Consider the following 17,103-nt stretch of genomic DNA (forward strand, 5'->3'; position numbering starts at 1 on the left):
TCAATAACCTTACTTTAAAATTCGGGAAACAGATTTATGGTTATTATATAGGTATAAGTACAATAGTCAGGTAAAAAAATAAAAAAATTTGGGTTTGAAGGTTGGCCATAATCGATATTTTTAAAGGCTATAGTATTATAAAAATTTAAAGGTAGTAGCTGTTGTAATTTAAAGAGTGAGAGGAGATAAACAAAAAGTTTGTATGCAAAGTCACTTAAATAGCTATTTAAGAAGTACCGCGTTCCCAACGGATCCAATTTAAAATACTGCCGCCATTTAATAATTCCTGAATAGTCTTGGGCGACTGAGAAATAGAAGGCAAAGATAGAAGCTCGTCGGTAGACTCCGGTGCTTGGGCAACAATTTCTTTTGCAACCAAGCCTGCTATTTCAGAATACTTATCTGATGCTTGTCGAACGAGTGCCATAGAAGCAATTCGTCCCAGTTGAGTAGAAGCTGTAGCTGTTGCTCCATGGGCATAAATGCCGATACGTGAATTGGGTTGTAAGGCATTGAAGCCAAGGATTCTGTTAATGGTTACCTTTTCTCCAGTTAAAGACGTTGCTTTCAGCAAATAATCATTTAAAGTTCCGACGCTGCTATCCGACGCGGCAGAGTCTGTAGGGAGCGCCAAAGTCTTGTTTTGAAATATTGTGTTATAATTGGAATCATTCAAGAAAATGGTAGCTTCAGTCGATGGAATATGAGGAAGAAGAGAAGATGCAATAGTTCTAGAGAACTCTTGAAAAGATGCTGTTTGACTCACAAAATCAGATTCACAATTAACTTCGACCATAATTGCTTTCCTTCGATCGGCTGACACACATTGAGAAATCCATCCTTGCTTAGCGATACGGTCTTTTGTTTTTTCTGCAATCTTTCCTCCGCGTTGCTGAATTTTCTTTGAGAGAATCTCTCTTGCTTTTTCAAGGTTTCCGACACCTGCTTCTTCAACAGCCTGTTTTATTATATCTATAGAAGCAGTGTTTTCCATTCTGAGGGTTTTTATATTACTCATTTTACCGCTCATCTTGCTGTATCCTCGCAGACGCATACCAGCTACAAAAGGTCTCTGAATCGCGCTAAGACGCTGGCGCATGATATTTAATCTTAACATTTTTTATAGTGTCTATATAATAGAAAGAAGGACGGAAAGAGGATATCCAAGAAAGAGGTTGACACGGTGAGGTATAGGAAAGAATGCACAGGTGCAAGGACGAAGATAATGAGTCAAATGCTTTCCTTGAAAAAAGAAGTACTTCTACCTAAAATTAGATTAAATCTTTGGTTACAAAACATAAAATGAAAATAATCGGTGTTTGACTGACTTTCAGACTACACATCTATCCACACTGCTCTATACGAGTTTGGAAGCCAAACTTTCCTTTTATTATAGAAAAAAAAGAGTAAAGTATAGTAGTTTAGTGTAAGGCCATCCTTTTTACTTCCTACCGACGCCGATAGCAATTGAGACTTTGCTGATTCACTCTCCTGCTCTTTCGAATCATAACAGAAAAATAATTTTAAATTCGAAACAAACATTAAGAAAGATTCTAAACCATTTATTTTTCGGTGTACAAAGGGTTAGCAATCCAAAGGTTTTTTTTTTCTGCCAAGAGCAACATGTTAGAGAGCAGCCCCATCATACAGGAAAATAGCCCTGTTTTCATCAAATTACCATCTGAGAATATTCGGTTTGTAACACTAAAGCCAAATAAGTAAGTAGGAGCTGAGAAACCTGTGCGTTTTGCAACAATTCCATGGTCTTCCAATTGGGTACTTAAGTTTTGTTTGAAGCCATGAAGGTTTATTTTTGCTTAACTTAAACAAAACTAACATAATTTCTAGTACAATTAGTCTTGGTAAATTTGGATCCTTCTGCACAGACGATTTATTTGGAAAGACCTACGATGAAACATTTGAGATTTACGAGCCTAAAAAAATACGCGTGTTGAAAACTCGTGAAGTCCAAAGTTTGGAGGAGGAGAATAAGACCAATAAAGAATTAATGGACTGTCGTAGCAATCAGCTCATGAGCCAAGATGAAATTGAAGAGCTACGAAAGCAAATTAAAGAAGGAGGACTTCGCGGCGAAGAAGCAATTCGTCAATTGACATCTAAAAGTTTAACTTTTGATCAAAAGACTCAGTATGCTCAAGCCAAATATGTAAATCGTAAGGGAGAAAAATACCTTCAACAGTTTCGAGCATTGAGACCTTGTCTTGAAACCGTGACCGAATATATGCTCGATCATGACCAGTATAAAATTATGGAGTTAACAGCTGACTGCTCCACTTACATGATGACATTAGGAAATGCTCAACCTGGAGGCAGATATCTTGTGGTCGACGAAACGGGCTGCCTCTTTCTGGGTTCCTTACTGGAACGCCTAGGTGGAGACTGTAAAGTTACTTTAGTCCATCCCAATGAGCAACCGAACAGCTCTTGCTTGGAACTTTGGGGAAAAGAGTACACAGAAGAAAGCCTTGTCGAAAAAGGAATTCTACGGACTTTGAATTGGTTACAAGTTATTGGCCCAGAAGAAGCTTTGAAGGATATGCATGTGGATGATTGTACCGAGGAAGAGCTTAATGAAATGAAACTTCGCCATAAAAAGAGATATGAGAGTCGGAAAGCTTCCTATGCTCGTTTACAGTCTAGTCTTGAGGATTTTGAAAAAGGAAATTTTGATGCGTTATTTGTTTTAAGCAATCATACACCAATGTCAGTATTAAATCTGCTTCTACCTAAAATTGGATCCTCTCGTCCTGTACTTGTTTATTCACCCTATCAACAAGTGCTAGTCGATACCCATCACGAGTTGTTCAAGTGGTCTAACCCATGTGAAGTAACAGAGACGAATAACGAAGACATAACTAACGATGAATCTTCTGAAAAACATGAGTTGCAGGATACCCAAAACGCGTGGGTTGAAAAACTTATCATGTTGGATATCCATGAAATCCGTACTCGTCCTTACCAAGTTCTTCCAGAACGTACTCATCCATTTATGAGTATTCGAGGAGACATGGGATATGTCTTGTCTGGGCTCAAGGTACTTTCTTCCGTATGCACCGTTGCCGCTGGCAGATTTCCCAAACGGCAAAAGCAAGGTGCTGGAAACAAGAAAAAAGCGAACACAAGAGTATAGAAAATTTAGTTTTGTATAGACAATTTAGGTTCTTTTTGGTAATAGGTCATAATAAATGCTTGCTGTCCTTTTAATACGTTTTCCATGAATCTTTACTTCTGGTTATGAATTTTTTTTTTTTAAAAAAAAAGAATTAAATTGAAACACAGCCTGAATAATTTTCGCAAATGCTGTATAATTTAACAGTTGTGAAATACATCAAGAATGAGATGATTGTAATTTTTCAATGCCCGTGAAAGTGATTCGGAAAGCAAATATCCCATCAAAGTTTTGTCTAATTATTTGGAAAAGTAAACGAAAGTCAAATACTTTTCATGGGCAATTCTTAGACTCTAGGCGAAATCTCATAGAAACATGGAAAGATGTTGAGGCCTATTAACAATGCTCTTTTGAAATCATTTTAACTTATTAAAACAAAAAATGACTATAAATTTTCATCTCATCTCCTATATGAAATTTGGTGTTCCCTTCCTCCACCCAGGACTGCCTTCGACGTTCAGAAGTTATACCTCTCAACCACAACGGTAGTTTCGTATTGAAAACTCTCTCAATGACAGAATTTATTGGTTCTCGTATTAGTCTGATTAGTAAATCAGACATTCGGTAAGAGAAAAATCAGTACTTTATTTACTAATCGAATAGATATGTGGGTATCTTGCAAGATATCAACTCTCAAGATTCTACTCTTGCTTTAAAGCACGGTATGGATTACCACTATCATTCATTTAATAACAATTAGTTCGATGGTGTGGTACGGAAGGCAGGAAACAAGATCCATCTCAGGAAATTCCACCGTCCGAGAACGTGTTTGATTACATCGTCTTTCGTGGAAGCGATGTGAAAGATTTACGCATAGAGGAGCCAGCCAGCACTCCGGCGCCTCCTCCTGTTCAGCCTCCCAATGATCCTGCTATCGTAGGGGTATGTTCTTCATGTAGAGGTTTGGGGATATTTCTGTCGTACACAGCGAGCCGCATTTTCAGATCCCTTGTCTTAAGAGAAACCTACCAATTTTCTAAGCTTTTCTTTGCTAATATTATCCTTATAGTCAAATAGTGGTCAGTTTGGCTGGAACCAACCTGGTGCCGGTCCAAATGGTCAGCCAATGCCGCCTAATCCTTACTACAACATGTACGGACCAAAGAATGGTGCTCCATACAACCCTATGCCTGGTGCTTCTCCTTATTATATGTATGCAAATGCAGGAGGAGCTCCTTATGCTCCCTCGGGTGCTGCTCCTTTGGGAACTCCAATGGACGCTTCTACTCCTGCTGTACCCTACCATAATGGTCCCGTAGATCAGCAGCAAGCTTCCACTCGCCCAGATATGCCTCCACCTGGTGTCTCTCAGCTCCTTCCTGGCCAATCTCCTTTCATGTCCAGACCAGGATTTGATGTCCCGAGCCAGAAACCCATGACTCCAAACCTTCCTAATGCTGGTGCATCTATTGCGAATATACCTCCTACACAAGTTTCCGCTGCTCCTATTCCTTCTCCTTCTGTTAATCCTTTAGGATCTGGAAGTGCTACAACAATTACCTCCAACCAGCTTAACAATGAAGGTGATAGATCGATCAAGTCAGTTTCAGCAAGCAGCGAACGCTTCACTGATGCCGGAGACGCCGTCCAATCATCTCATCCAGTGACTGCCTCTGTCAGTGTTCCTAGAAACGAAAGAGGTGAATTTGATTTCCAATCTGCTAATGAAAAATTCCAAACTTTAAAGAGTGAGCTTGAAAATGAAGAAGATCAAATCCATCAAGACTTTTACAAACCGAGACAATCTTTCTTTGATGATATTAGCTGTGAAAGCAAGGAGAAAAGTATAGAAGCTTTAGACCGTCGCTCTTTACGCGACCGTGAACGCAACTTAAATTTGGAGACGTTTGGAGTCGCTTCTAGCGGAGGTCGAGGACGCCGTGGTCGAGGTCGCGGTCGCGGTCGTGGTCGTGGTCGTGGAGGATACTCAAGAGGTTATTATCAAAGATACAACGGGGCAAATTATGCTCCTAATGCCCAACAATAAACATTGTATATATGAATGCCAATATTCAGTCAAATGAATAGTTTGGAAATTCACCTTATTGCTCTTCCCTTGCGGTACTTAAGACATGAAAAAAAAAGTTTTCTGTCAAATAGAATTGATTCTCTATCGATGTAAAAGATGTTTTGGAAATAATGAATAAAGAAAGTCAATTTAAAATTGTTATTGGGTGCTTTTTTTTTTTATTCCAATGAGTCAACGAAAAGGTATTCATCGACAAATTTATTTAACCATGAATGAAGTTCATTTTGACCCTCTCTAAGATTTTATGAAAGACTCAGTTTCAGCGTAAACGAAATGCTTTCCTACTTTGCTAATTACTCCTGATGAACGGAGGTAAAAATTTATCTTGTACATTGTTTATCTGTCACAGAAAAAGCAAAGAAAATCGTTTACAGTGAATTATTTTACTGTATCCGCTAAAGGACAGCAGTGATCTTTTTACTAGATTATTCAACCTGGGATATTGTAGACTGAAACATGAAATTGTTCCCAACTATAATTAACAATAGACTAGCGGCTGTTGAAAACAAGACGTAATTTTGAAACGCCTTTTAAAACATGGATTAAAACAGAAAGGTGCCAGCAAAAGAGGAAAGTGCAGAACCGCACAATAAAGCGCTTCTTACCAAGCTCATGATACTCCACTTTTGAAGTAATTTTCGAAATGTATCTGTTGCTTCTTTGGACTTCAAAACTATATCAGGATTGATAGCAAGCAGTGACCCATTGGTGTTGCCCATGAATACTACGCTATAAAGAGGAATGAGTACACTAAGCGATCCTGAAATAAGGTACAGGTTAGAAGACAAGACACTACGTGGTCGTTCCCAGTAGGCCAAACATCCTTGGATCAGCATATTTCCGGCAGCAATAAAAGGAAGAGTTCGTTTACCAAGCAAATAGACATACTTAAATTGAGCGAGTCCTACGTCTGCGGGTGCTGATAATAGAACAGGAATTGACTGAGCAGAAATACTCAAAACGGCGCCAGCTTCCATGCTAGGAACCAGTATGCCAGCCGCTTGAAAAAGGTAAACTAAATTAAAATTCATTTTCGATTACGAGATAAGGAGAAGGTAAATATACTTATTTGATGAAACTATATAAAATAATTCAAATGACGTTTCTCTAAGATTTATCGTTGAGATGATGTTGGATGGATAGAATCGAAGGAGGCCAGCTCTGTGTTCTCATCATTCTTACTTATGATTTTAAAACACATAAAAACAAAGAATTCAATTCAAAGCGTGTCATGGCAATTTATAAAGGTAACCAACCTAAAGCAAGTTATCATTTTTAACACACATTTCGTTTTGTTTACAGAATAACACACTTCAGCGCAATAATTTAGCAAATTACCCAAATCGGTATATTGTATAAGGAAATAGCTTGTAAAACACTATAGACAAATAGCAAGTTATCTAGTAACGCTTACATTTTCGGTAAATGCTCGCAAAGAAAAGTTTGATTCAGAGTGCGAGAACATGCTGGGAACGTTTACCTCTCCAAATCCATTAAAAAGTAGCAAACTCAGCAATTGCCATGTCAAAAAGAGCTGCGGAAGATACCCAAGATATTGAGGGTAAAAATGGCCCTGGAAGACGCGAGGCGGTTTCGGGGACCGTGGATACAGAAATGGGTAACTTTGAGGACGCATACGAAGACGAATTTGAAAGTGAAAACGAGTACCTAGAAGCTGATGGAAAGGAGGACAATGAAATGGAAGAAGCTGATGAGGAAGAGGACGCTTCAGCTGCAAAGTCTGCCTGGTTACCAGGTGGTGTCATTAATGAAGGCGAACAATTGGTTGTCGATCCTAGCGCCTACGATATGCTTCATAACATGCAAGTAAAATGGCCATTTTTGAGCTTGGATGTGATTCCTGACGCTCTGGGTGAAGAACGTCGTAGTTGGCCCCAAGAGATGTATTTGGCTGGAGGCTCGCAAGCAATCAATAACAGCGAAAACGAACTTACAGTGATGAAAGCCAGTCATTTATGTAGGACCAAACATGATGCTGAAGATGATGAGGATTCTGATAATTCTGATGTTGAAGACGATCCTATTTTGGAGCATCGCTCTATACCCACCAAGGGAGCTTGCAACCGCATTCGAGCTTCGCCTATTTCAACGAATGATCCTCAAAAGAAGAGCTTTTTAGCTTCATTCCAAGAAACAGGAAAGGTCCACGTTTGGGATATCGCTCCTCATCTCCAATCTCTCAAGAGCCCCGGTAATTTGGTTTCCCGCAACCAAAACAACCCTGTACACACAGTGAATCAACACAAGACAGAAGGTTATGCTTTAGACTGGTCCCCTTTTGAGTACTCCTTACTTTCAGGAGATTGCGCCAACGAAATATACTTGACTCGTGCTACAAACGCTGGATGGCAGACTGAGTCATCTCCCTTTTTGGATCACACTGGAAGTGTGGAAGACATTCAATGGTCGCCTAACGAAAAGACTGTCTTTTCCAGTTGTAGTTGTGACGGAACGTTCCGTATCTGGGATGTCCGTAACCAAAAGAAGACTTCTGCCTTGACAGTCAACGCCCATCCCGGTGTCGATGTTAATGTCTTGAGTTGGAATCCTCGCGTGCCTTATTTGATGGCGACTGGTGCCGACAATGGTGTCTTTAATGTGTGGGATCTCCGCTCTTTGAAATCCTCATCAGCTGTTGCCACACCTGTCGCATCCTTTAAATGGCACCAAGCTGCTGTCACTAGTATTGAGTGGCATCCCAAAGAAGAGTCTGTTGTGGCCGTTGCTGGTGCCGACGATCAACTTTCACTTTGGGACCTTTCTGTTGAATTGGATCCTGAAGAACAAGCTAGCCGTGCTTCTGAGGGCCTTCAGGATGTGCCTCCTCAACTCATGTTTGTGCATATGGGACAGTCAGCCATCAAAGAGCTTCATTGGCATAAGCAAATCCCTGGTACCATTGTTTCTACTGCTCAAACGGGTTTGAACGTCTTCAAGACGATTACATTTTAATATTTTATGGAAATGAGGAAAGCACGTTTTAGTGATATTATAAACGTACATATTTTTTTTTGGAAACCACGATAGGAAATGTTGAATGGTGTGCATCTTTGGTTTTTCTTAAGTTTCTATCGTTGCAAAATTATTGGGTTTTTGGCTTATTATTGGTTAGACATTTGAATAAAATGGATTCTTTCTAACTACGACTTTTTCAATGGGAGAATTGTCGCGTAAACGAGAAGATACTCAAGGTAGTTTTATCATCGTTCACGTTAAGAAAAGAGTCAAACTCAGGGTGTAGCGAAGTAACCATTGATATCTTCGCAGGTGTTTTATTCCTTCTCTTAAGCTTTATCGTCTCCTTTTCTTCTTCGCTCAATATTTGTTTTTGTTTACTACTGCGGATATGTTGCACAGCGGTATGCAAATTAAAATTGGCTTTCAAACGCTTTAGTCAATGTAACGTACTATACTATATAACCAAAGTAGGTCTATAACATATAAACACTAATGTACACTAAATGCTTTAACGCATTGCGAAGTACCTTTGCAAACCATGCTATTTCTACTCTCGAAGATTCTTGAGTCTTCGATCCTCTCACTATGGCCGGCAGTATAAAGCCTGCAGCAAGCAACAGAACAACAGCAAAACGAAAAAGCTGGGACGCGTTTGTTTACTACATACTTTGGAGCGAATTTTTCGTGTTTTGAATTTGTTTACGTTGGAAAATGTCTGCAACATCTGTAAACCCTAACAATTGGTAAGTTTGGTGAGTGAGGTTCAATTCAACCAGAAAATATCAGTTTTTGCTTGTAAATGCTACTCAAACGAGAAGCAATGGAGGAGGGAAGTATGAATCATGCATCTGAGTCATTTCCTTTGCTTTTTCGCGTGTTTTTAAGCATCAATGTCCTGTTTAACGGACTTCTCGTGAGGAGCTTTACTGGGTTCCTTGAATTTTAAGTCATTGACTGGAAAGGATCCTTGGAATGCCATAAGACACTTGCTGTAATCATATATATTTTCTTTGGTTGTTTCTCTTTGATCCTTTGTTCGGTTTGGAAAACTATTCGCTAACAATTGTTTGAAATAGGCACTGGACTAGCAAGGATTGTCGGATCTGGACTAGGGAGTACCTTGACAATGAGCTTACCAAGGTCTCGGTGGATGAAGGCGACAAGAAGGCCGCCATTACGCGAGTTATAAGTTGTGAAGGTGATGTGGATGTTGCTATGCGGAAACGTAAGGTCATCACCATCTATGATTTGAAGATTCAAATGGAATTCAAGGGCGAAGTCGAAGGTACAGAAGCCTCCGGTTCCATTACTTGTCCTGAGGTTTCCTATGATTTGGGTCCTTCCGATTACGTTTTTGAAACGGACGTGTATGAAGCCACCAAAGAAAAGGAACCAGTGAAACAATTTGTTCGCGAGAAGTTACTACCCAAGGTTCGTGAATTTTTGAGTAACCTTTCCCGAGTTTTGCTGGAAAATCATGGCAACGACGTTTACTTGTCATCCGAAGAACACAATGGAAATGCTGCTCGGGGACTTCCTAGTCACAGTAGCCTTACTGCTCAGCAAAAAATCGGTAAAACCTCTATCAACACACCTAGCAAGGTTGCTACTTCCCTCCCTGCCAGTTCTGGTTCGGACGGTACTCATGCTTCTGCAGTCGTCAACACTTCGGACATCTCTGAAAACTTTAGCTTTGATGCTCCTGCTGACGAGCTTTACGTCACCTTGTTGGATCCTGCACGTGTCGCTGCTTGGTCTCGTGCTCCTCCTCAGCTTGATGTTCGTCCTCAGGGTCCCTTTTCCCTCTTTCATGGCAACGTCGTCGGACGTTTCCTTGTCCTGGAAGAAAATAAACGCATTGTACAGACCTGGCGTTTAGCTGCCTGGCCCACTGGCCACTATGCTGAAATCAGCTTCAGTTTTGACCAAGCTGATACTTACACCACATTGCGCATGGTCATGAAGGGAGTGCCCATTGGTGAAGAAGAGATGGTTCAAAACAATATTATGAATTACTACATCCGTCCTATTAAAACTATCTTTGGTTTCGGCGCTGTCCTATAAAATGTTTTGGATCGAAGTTATCTCTGCGTTGAAAAAAATTTATGTCAAAAAAAAGGTGATGGCTTAAGTTATTTCTCATATATGTCCTTTTCATATAGATTTTCAGTGATCAATCCTTTGTCAAATGGAGACGGGTTAGCTCAAAGAAGAGTTTTACAGCCATCTGTAATCCTTGTTGATAATTTCAAACTAATACTTTGAAAGGATTCAATCCCATTTGTCGTTTATGGAATGATAGATCTACGTTTTACGTTAACAATAATTACTCCCAGTAAGATTTTTAATGAGAAACAAGTTTTTTAATTACATATTGTCATTATTACTGAAGTATATCTTTGATATAGACTTTTTTTGCTATAAACGAAGAAATAGCATACCAAAAAGGTCGCTGACCTTAGTATAATGAATCAGTTTTTTCAATAACACTGCGTTTAGATGCTACACGTATAAAATAGCATAAAACCTTCAAAAAATGCCATTCAATCACTATGACAATTGTAGCACAGTTAAAGCCAACTTGTACTTACACATTTTAAGAAGATAGTAAATGTTCACGTTCACGGGCAGCTCTGTCGTAATCACTTGTGATCTCATTTTGATCCTGATCCAATTCAGACTGCTGGGATTCCAAAGCATTTAGCTCTGTAGATCGACTGACTGGGCGAGGAGTTGGAGTATGGTGTTCCTTTATTCTCCTATACTTGTGTACTAACAAAATAAAGGTGCCAATAGTGATAATACCACTTAAAACAATCCCGATGACATTTGCTGTAGTGGAAGTATTGGCTGCCAAACATACTCCGGCATACACAGGAACAAGGTACTTGAAGCAAGAAAACCAAAATGCAATCGACCAGCCGACATAAGATACGTGGGGAATAGTACTGAAAAAGACTGTCGTAAAATGAGTTGGTAAAAAACTAAGACGAATTAGCCAAATAAGAGGATAGCTTCCTTCTTCAAGAATTTTGACAAATGTGCCGTAATGCTCTTGATGTCGACTTCGAAATTCTTGAGCTTTCTCTTCTAAAAAGTAGCGATATCCTAGAAATGCAATGGACTCTCCAAGAAAGATGCCCCAGACAACGGTCCAAAAACCGACGTTAAGACCCCATACAGCTCCTACGACAATAGATATGGGATCTTGACCGGCTAATGGGGGTACTGAAGATGCAGCGATCAAGCCTAGCGGAATCAAAAATGAGAATTGATGACGAGAAAGCCTTTTAGCAATTGGTAAAACTGCATGCAATATTTCTTCGTGGTAAACAGATAATAATAAAAGGGAAGTTATAAGGAGGATTGAGAGAGAAATTAGCCCGATCTAAAGGTTAAAATGTTGATTTACGTTGAATTCTGGTTGTAACTTACAACTTTAGGCACTGTTCTAGATTGAGCCATTTTTGATGTTACAGATTTTCATTAGAATGACTTGAAATGCTTATATCAGTCTTCTTTAGGCCTGTTCACATTGTAGTCCGTGGATAGGTAATTTTTGGGATCGCTGATGGTTGATATGTGAAGACTCCAAAGCAAAAGTAAACACCAAGCAGTTTCGAAATTTGACTTTAATAGATATTACCAACTTTCTTTACATTAACTATGCTACTTACGGACGTCTGGAGGAAGATATGGAGCTGAATGATACGCCTGGAAGTTACAATAATCTATATTTAAAGGAAATATAGCAAGCCGCATAAAGATGTCCCTACCGGTTTTATTCTCTCTACAAATATAATCCCCGTATGCTTTATGCGGTTGCGTTCCGTTAGCGTATATAATTACCGTAAAAGCAGTGGTAGATTGAAAGCTAAAGAAACCGTTGTCATTAATTTTATTCTTCATCGACAAAAATTAAGTTAAGTTCAAAAATTGCTTAAGAAAGCGGACATATCAAGCATAAGTTTATTAAAGGCTGCTGTAGAGTACAGCCAATAAAGTCTGGTAGCTTTCTCTTGTGTTTAAATTCTTCTCGTTTTCTTCAGTTGGAGACATCGCATATTTCGCAAAGGCTTCCATATCATCCTGCATTAGATTAGTAAAAGGACTTTTAAAGTAAAATTCCACATACCTCTTTTAAAATGGATAACTGGGCTAATAACAAAATGATGGGAAAGTTAGAAAGGCTGCCATCTTTTACGGCATCATGATCAAAAAGCTTTGCCAACTGTCTCAAACGACCAGTCTCATCAGCTGTTTCTATAACTGTCGGCAATGCTGTATTATGCTTGGCAAACATGGGAGTAGGTTCTTCTGGGAATCCATCTGTTAAGGTTACGAGCAAAAAGCTAACAGGAAAAGCAGGCTTTGCATTTTTAGAGACCTGTTTTTTGTATTCATCGACGTATCGATAAAGGACATCCGGCACATAGCGAGATTTGTCTTCTCGTTTCACTAGCATGCGATCTGGATCAATACTAGGCTGAATTAAATCGGCCTTGAATAGGGAAGTAGCTACATTGGATACCTGGTAAGACGTAACTTCAATTTCACCGTTGAAATTCCCACTAATGACAGAAGTGACAAATTTGGATCCAAAAAATCCGGTCTGAGACCATTTGCTTGGATTAGGAAATTTGGATTGGAAATGTGCAGAGTTGCAAACTTCAAGAGAAGATAAAAAGTAAGAGTCTGCGTGACGCTTGCAAAGGACTTTTCCAGTAGCACTACCATCATCAGTCAAGTCAGTATAAATAATACCAACTCGACGAAGTCCGCATGCAGCCGCTACACGATCCACCAAAGCTTCTTCTGGCCATTCTTCTAGAGTAACACCGTCCGCTTCAGATATTTGGGGAGGCTCATAAATTGTCTCAATGACAGCTTTCGTACCTAAGGGCACAGTTGTGTAAGGTTCATAATGCCCGTAGGTATATCCTATTCTCTGGAAGCCAGTTCTTCGCCAAGCGTTCAAGAAAGAATCGACAATAGAAGGAGAAGCAAACTCAACGTGATCAACGATTCGGAAAGGTTGCAAGTTCATCATGATTGTAGAGGGTTGACACTTGGAGCAGATACCCAAAGGCCAAGGAGGATGACCAGAAGGACATTTTTCTTTAACTTTGAAGTAAGGCTCTTCCAGGGGAGGAATGAAGGACTGGGAACTGGCATATTTATTTACATTAGAATTTACCTTTCTCAAATAAGCGTGAAATGACATGTGTTTAATTTTGTTTTCTCGTTGATAATTTTCGTCATACGGTTCTAAAGGAGAGCAATAATCGCACATGCCTTTCGGTCCATGTCGACAAAACGCTGAGGTAGATCGAGGAATAAGACCATCTTGCAATTCAAAAGCATCATCTATATTGTCTTGAACAACATGAGCCGAGGCAACATTACTGGAGTTTGTAGCAGACAGAGCGTTGTCTTTTGAGACTTCAACTTCAGCAACACCTTCTTTACCAGGAGGAACAGGAGTTGATGCTGGTAATTCTCTAGGAGACCCAAGTCGCAAAAAAACCATGTTTCCATGCACTAGGCCTGCTGCCTGCAGGGTTTTCTCGTCGACTTGAGAGCAAGGTGTACCCATGTCTGACTCATCTTTGCAAAGTGAAACGTTTTCAGCAGTGTATTGATTTTTTAAAACATTAAACAAAACCTATAAACCACGTTAGAATCATCCAACTTCAAATCCACAGCAATGCTTCCCCATATTACGTACGTAGTCCTTTAACGTTTGCAAGGTGTCTGTAGGTTGGAATTCCGCACGGGACATTCCCATCCTACTTCGAAAACGTATAATCTGCATTCTGTTAGTTTATTTCGATAGAAACGCCTGCATCCTCCATACCATTTTTCCTGTACGATACGTGAAAAAGACAAGTAAACAATTCGTTATAGAACAGCTCTATATGGTAGTTATATAGTGAACTCGGAACTGTCGTTAAGTGAGCATAACGTGTTGAGGGATTCTATCACAACAATAAATCGTTTGTTTACATTTCAAAAAAGAAGTTTTGAAGATAGAATTCAAAAGTAATGTATAAATCAACAAAAAAAAAATATTATAAAGATGAAAACCCGTTGAAGTTCGGTGTTGTAGTCTGGCTGTCAATAAGTGAATCGTCTTAGACTTGTTACATGATAATGATACTTGGTGACTTGACTTTCACTAGATTTATATTGTGGGTTTTTGGAGTGATATCTAAGTATAAAAATAGTGAACTGACTTATATAATTTAATTTTGCTTGGTTTATTTGGATGTCAGAGGATGGGAGGGTTCCTTTCCTTTATTTCCATTGTTTATACAGGGATTGCTTCTCTGAGGAGTTTGTAGACATCAAAGCTTTTAGAGAGAATGGCTCCAAGTCTCTTTCTTATGGTTACACTACTCTCCTTTTGTACAGGATAGAGTTGATGATGTATGGATTTCACTTTGAAATGTGATACGAGTAACAACTCCTCGTTAGTAAGATATTTAATTGAAAAATCAATTATGCAAAAAGATGTGAATTTCCTTTTCTTCGCTAAGATCAGAAAGAGGGAAGAGCTGATTAAGTAAATTATTATTGAAAGCATAATTCGAAGCTTAAAATTGGGATCGTTTTAGGTCCTAATCGCACTCCATAAAATTTAGAAAGGATAAACAAAAGAAAAGAATCTCACCACGAGCGGCGGGTTTCTATAATTCTCCTTCTACTAAAAGTAATAGTTTCAAATCAATTATTGAAGCTGCTTCAAGGAATACTCGTTTATGGCACCAATGAGTATCCCACTCATTTGTGCTCTCAACTTTTAAGCACAAGAATTGTCTTGCTTGAATCACCAAAATGAATAGATATTCGTGTGTATTTTAAGAGAGTATTATTGCAATTCCTTATGTCATGTTGAATGTGAAGGAATTCACATTGATAGCCTTGACAAGAATATCGAGTCAACTTTTGCTTTCTTTTTTGTAATTGAAAAGCTGCTTTTGTCCATTGTATCCATAAACTATTTTAAAATAAGTATTGAAAGACTACAAATTTCCCATTTATATTGCAAATATTGCATTCCCGCTAAGACTTGTTTCCATACGATAGCCAAGCGATCATTCGTTTTCAACACGAAAAGTAATTTAATTGAAAAAAATTTTATCAAGCTGCTTACTATATTTGGTTTTAATTTATAAATTTGCATGGAGGATTGGATTCGATGAAAGGATCAATCCTTAGGTCACTTGATCAATTGAACTTATACTTTCCTACAGTGCCAACATAAGAATCCAAATTAAGCAATTAAAAAGTATACCATATTGAAAGGTATTTTTATATAATCTTTTAGTTTTTGAAACGATTGAAAGGATTGTTTCGCTCGAAAAACTAAAATAGCTCGAGTGCTTCAACAGAAAGATTACGGTTTGCAATCACCACCAATTGCTCTTGGTATGTAAGCAATGCTCAAATGCACAATTGAAAATGATCAAATTCAAACTTTACGGAATGGAGAAACATTTGTGTCGTACCAAGTCCGCACTCACAGCGACTTGTCAGTATTTGAAGAGAAAGAATTCTTCGTCCGGCGAAGATACAGTGATTTTGAGATGCTCCATAACATTTTGAGCAGAGATTACAGTGGATATGCAATCCCTCCGGTCCCAAGGAAGCATACAGTCACCTCGTTTTCAGGTGGATCTCTTTCACCGATATTCGTGGCCCGGCGAATGCATTCTTTGCAAACATTCCTAAACCGATGCATTGCTCACCCTGTGATTAGCAATTCTATGCACATGTATCAATTCCTTGAAAATGAATCCTGGAAATTTTACTACCACAATGCCTGGATGCAAGCGGAAAACGCAAACATCAAACCTCCACAAGGAATAAAAAGTGAGAGGAACATTGAAAAGTCTTCTATTCTCACTGATCCTTATCCCATTGTTGTTCAAGAAAATGCGAAACGGATATTACAAAATTGTGAGACAGATCTACAAAAACTGGCCAAGGCTTGTAGTCAGCACATGAGCAGTTTACAGACTTTTCCATCTGATGTAACAATTTCCAAACCTTTGCATGCTTTTTATGCAGATGAAATTTCCTCGATCTTTAGAACCTTGAAGAAAACTAATGCTCACCTGCTGAATGCGTTTCAAGCGAATATACTGACTTCAATCCAGGATTTGGAAGATTATCTACTCATTTTTAAATCTTTAGTGAAACAACGAGAGCAAAAACAAAAAACGTTTGAAACAATTCAGCTTGAATGCTCTCAAATTTCCGCCATAGAAGCTTCCATTGCCAATGAGCAGCCAACCCCCAGTGTTAGTAACAACTTGCAAAACTCCCGAAAAAGGACAACATTATCCTCCCAAAATAAATCTACCAGCTTGTTCACTGTCCCCAGGTTTCTTCGGAAAAAGAGGTCAACATCTACGGAACTGGCAAATCCCATAGAGGCTCTCAAATTATGTTACCAAGATCTTCAACAATTTGATGAAAAACTAGATGGTGAAATGCAATTTCTTCGTGAAAGACTGGACGTCGAAACTCGACGGACATTACAACTTATTTGCGACAACCATGTAAACCACTTTACTGACATTCTTGAAAGTTTAAATACTTAGAGAGTACTTACAATGGAGTAAATGGTTCCTTTTTGACCGAATCCTTATGAGAAATTATCATTTTGCTTTCGTGCCATTCTCGTGCATTGTATACAATATATAATTCAATTGCTCTACTCTCTGTCTTCATCTAATCACTTCTTTTTGCAAGTCAGCTTTACCCTCTTGCTCTTCTTTGAGTGGAAATGAAGAGCAATCCTTTGTTTCATACTAATAAATGTTTAATGTTTTGACTATGAATTTGACTGACTGGTTTTCTCTCACTTTGTTCTTCTTGATGTCTTTTACAACTAATG

General features: G+C 38.9%; 9 protein-coding genes across 9 annotated transcripts; 5 read left to right on the top strand and 4 right to left on the bottom strand.

Annotated features, from left to right (window-relative positions):
• Window positions 1–226: 226 nt before the first annotated feature.
• Window positions 227–1,117, bottom strand: tsf1 (mitochondrial translation elongation factor EF-Ts Tsf1; the record flags this gene model as incomplete). The annotated part of the gene is made up of 1 exon (XM_056180978.1): window positions 227–1,117. One exon carries the CDS (start codon window positions 1,115–1,117, stop codon window positions 227–229), a length of 891 nt encoding a protein of 296 aa, XP_056037283.1.
• Window positions 1,118–1,623: 506 nt separating this feature from the next.
• gcd10 (tRNA (m1A) methyltransferase non-catalytic subunit Gcd10) lies at window positions 1,624–3,151 on the top strand (the record flags this gene model as incomplete). The annotated part of the gene is made up of 2 exons (XM_056180979.1): window positions 1,624–1,718; window positions 1,849–3,151. 2 exons carry the CDS (start codon window positions 1,624–1,626, stop codon window positions 3,149–3,151), a joined length of 1,398 nt encoding a protein of 465 aa, XP_056037284.1.
• Window positions 3,152–3,701: 550 nt separating this feature from the next.
• sum2 (translation initiation inhibitor) lies at window positions 3,702–5,177 on the top strand (the record flags this gene model as incomplete). Its single annotated transcript, XM_056180980.1, has 4 exons — window positions 3,702–3,754; window positions 3,794–3,852; window positions 3,891–4,072; window positions 4,200–5,177. 4 exons carry the CDS (start codon window positions 3,702–3,704, stop codon window positions 5,175–5,177), a joined length of 1,272 nt encoding a protein of 423 aa, XP_056037287.1.
• Window positions 5,178–5,761: 584 nt separating this feature from the next.
• SOMG_02189 (mitochondrial DUF1772 family protein, multimembrane spanning anthrone oxygenase-like) lies at window positions 5,762–6,250 on the bottom strand (the record flags this gene model as incomplete). Its single annotated transcript, XM_056180981.1, has 1 exon — window positions 5,762–6,250. One exon carries the CDS (start codon window positions 6,248–6,250, stop codon window positions 5,762–5,764), a length of 489 nt encoding a protein of 162 aa, XP_056037288.1.
• A 490-nt stretch (window positions 6,251–6,740) lies between these two features.
• Window positions 6,741–8,192, top strand: rrb1 (assembly chaperone for ribosomal protein Rpl3, WD repeat protein Rrb1; the record flags this gene model as incomplete). The annotated part of the gene is made up of 1 exon (XM_056180982.1): window positions 6,741–8,192. The coding sequence occupies one exon, from the start codon at window positions 6,741–6,743 to the stop codon at window positions 8,190–8,192; it is 1,452 nt and encodes a 483-aa protein (XP_056034925.1).
• A 717-nt stretch (window positions 8,193–8,909) lies between these two features.
• aha1 (chaperone activator Aha1) lies at window positions 8,910–10,262 on the top strand (the record flags this gene model as incomplete). Its single annotated transcript, XM_056180983.1, has 2 exons — window positions 8,910–8,941; window positions 9,275–10,262. The coding sequence occupies 2 exons, from the start codon at window positions 8,910–8,912 to the stop codon at window positions 10,260–10,262; spliced, it is 1,020 nt and encodes a 339-aa protein (XP_056034924.1).
• Window positions 10,263–10,794: 532 nt separating this feature from the next.
• SOMG_02192 (SNARE associated Golgi protein) lies at window positions 10,795–11,663 on the bottom strand (the record flags this gene model as incomplete). Its single annotated transcript, XM_056180984.1, has 2 exons — window positions 10,795–11,586; window positions 11,634–11,663. 2 exons carry the CDS (start codon window positions 11,661–11,663, stop codon window positions 10,795–10,797), a joined length of 822 nt encoding a protein of 273 aa, XP_056034927.1.
• A 507-nt stretch (window positions 11,664–12,170) lies between these two features.
• Window positions 12,171–14,058, bottom strand: npl4 (Hrd1 ubiquitin ligase complex subunit Npl4; the record flags this gene model as incomplete). The annotated part of the gene is made up of 4 exons (XM_056180985.1): window positions 12,171–12,287; window positions 12,334–13,863; window positions 13,927–14,007; window positions 14,056–14,058. 4 exons carry the CDS (start codon window positions 14,056–14,058, stop codon window positions 12,171–12,173), a joined length of 1,731 nt encoding a protein of 576 aa, XP_056034926.1.
• Window positions 14,059–15,640: 1,582 nt separating this feature from the next.
• atg2402 (autophagy associated protein Atg24c) lies at window positions 15,641–16,807 on the top strand (the record flags this gene model as incomplete). Its single annotated transcript, XM_056180986.1, has 1 exon — window positions 15,641–16,807. One exon carries the CDS (start codon window positions 15,641–15,643, stop codon window positions 16,805–16,807), a length of 1,167 nt encoding a protein of 388 aa, XP_056034929.1.
• Window positions 16,808–17,103: the final 296 nt, after the last annotated feature.

Source organism: Schizosaccharomyces osmophilus, chromosome 1 (genome assembly GCF_027921745.1).
Source record: "Schizosaccharomyces osmophilus chromosome 1, complete sequence".
NCBI classification, from domain to species: domain Eukaryota; kingdom Fungi; phylum Ascomycota; class Schizosaccharomycetes; order Schizosaccharomycetales; family Schizosaccharomycetaceae; genus Schizosaccharomyces; species Schizosaccharomyces osmophilus.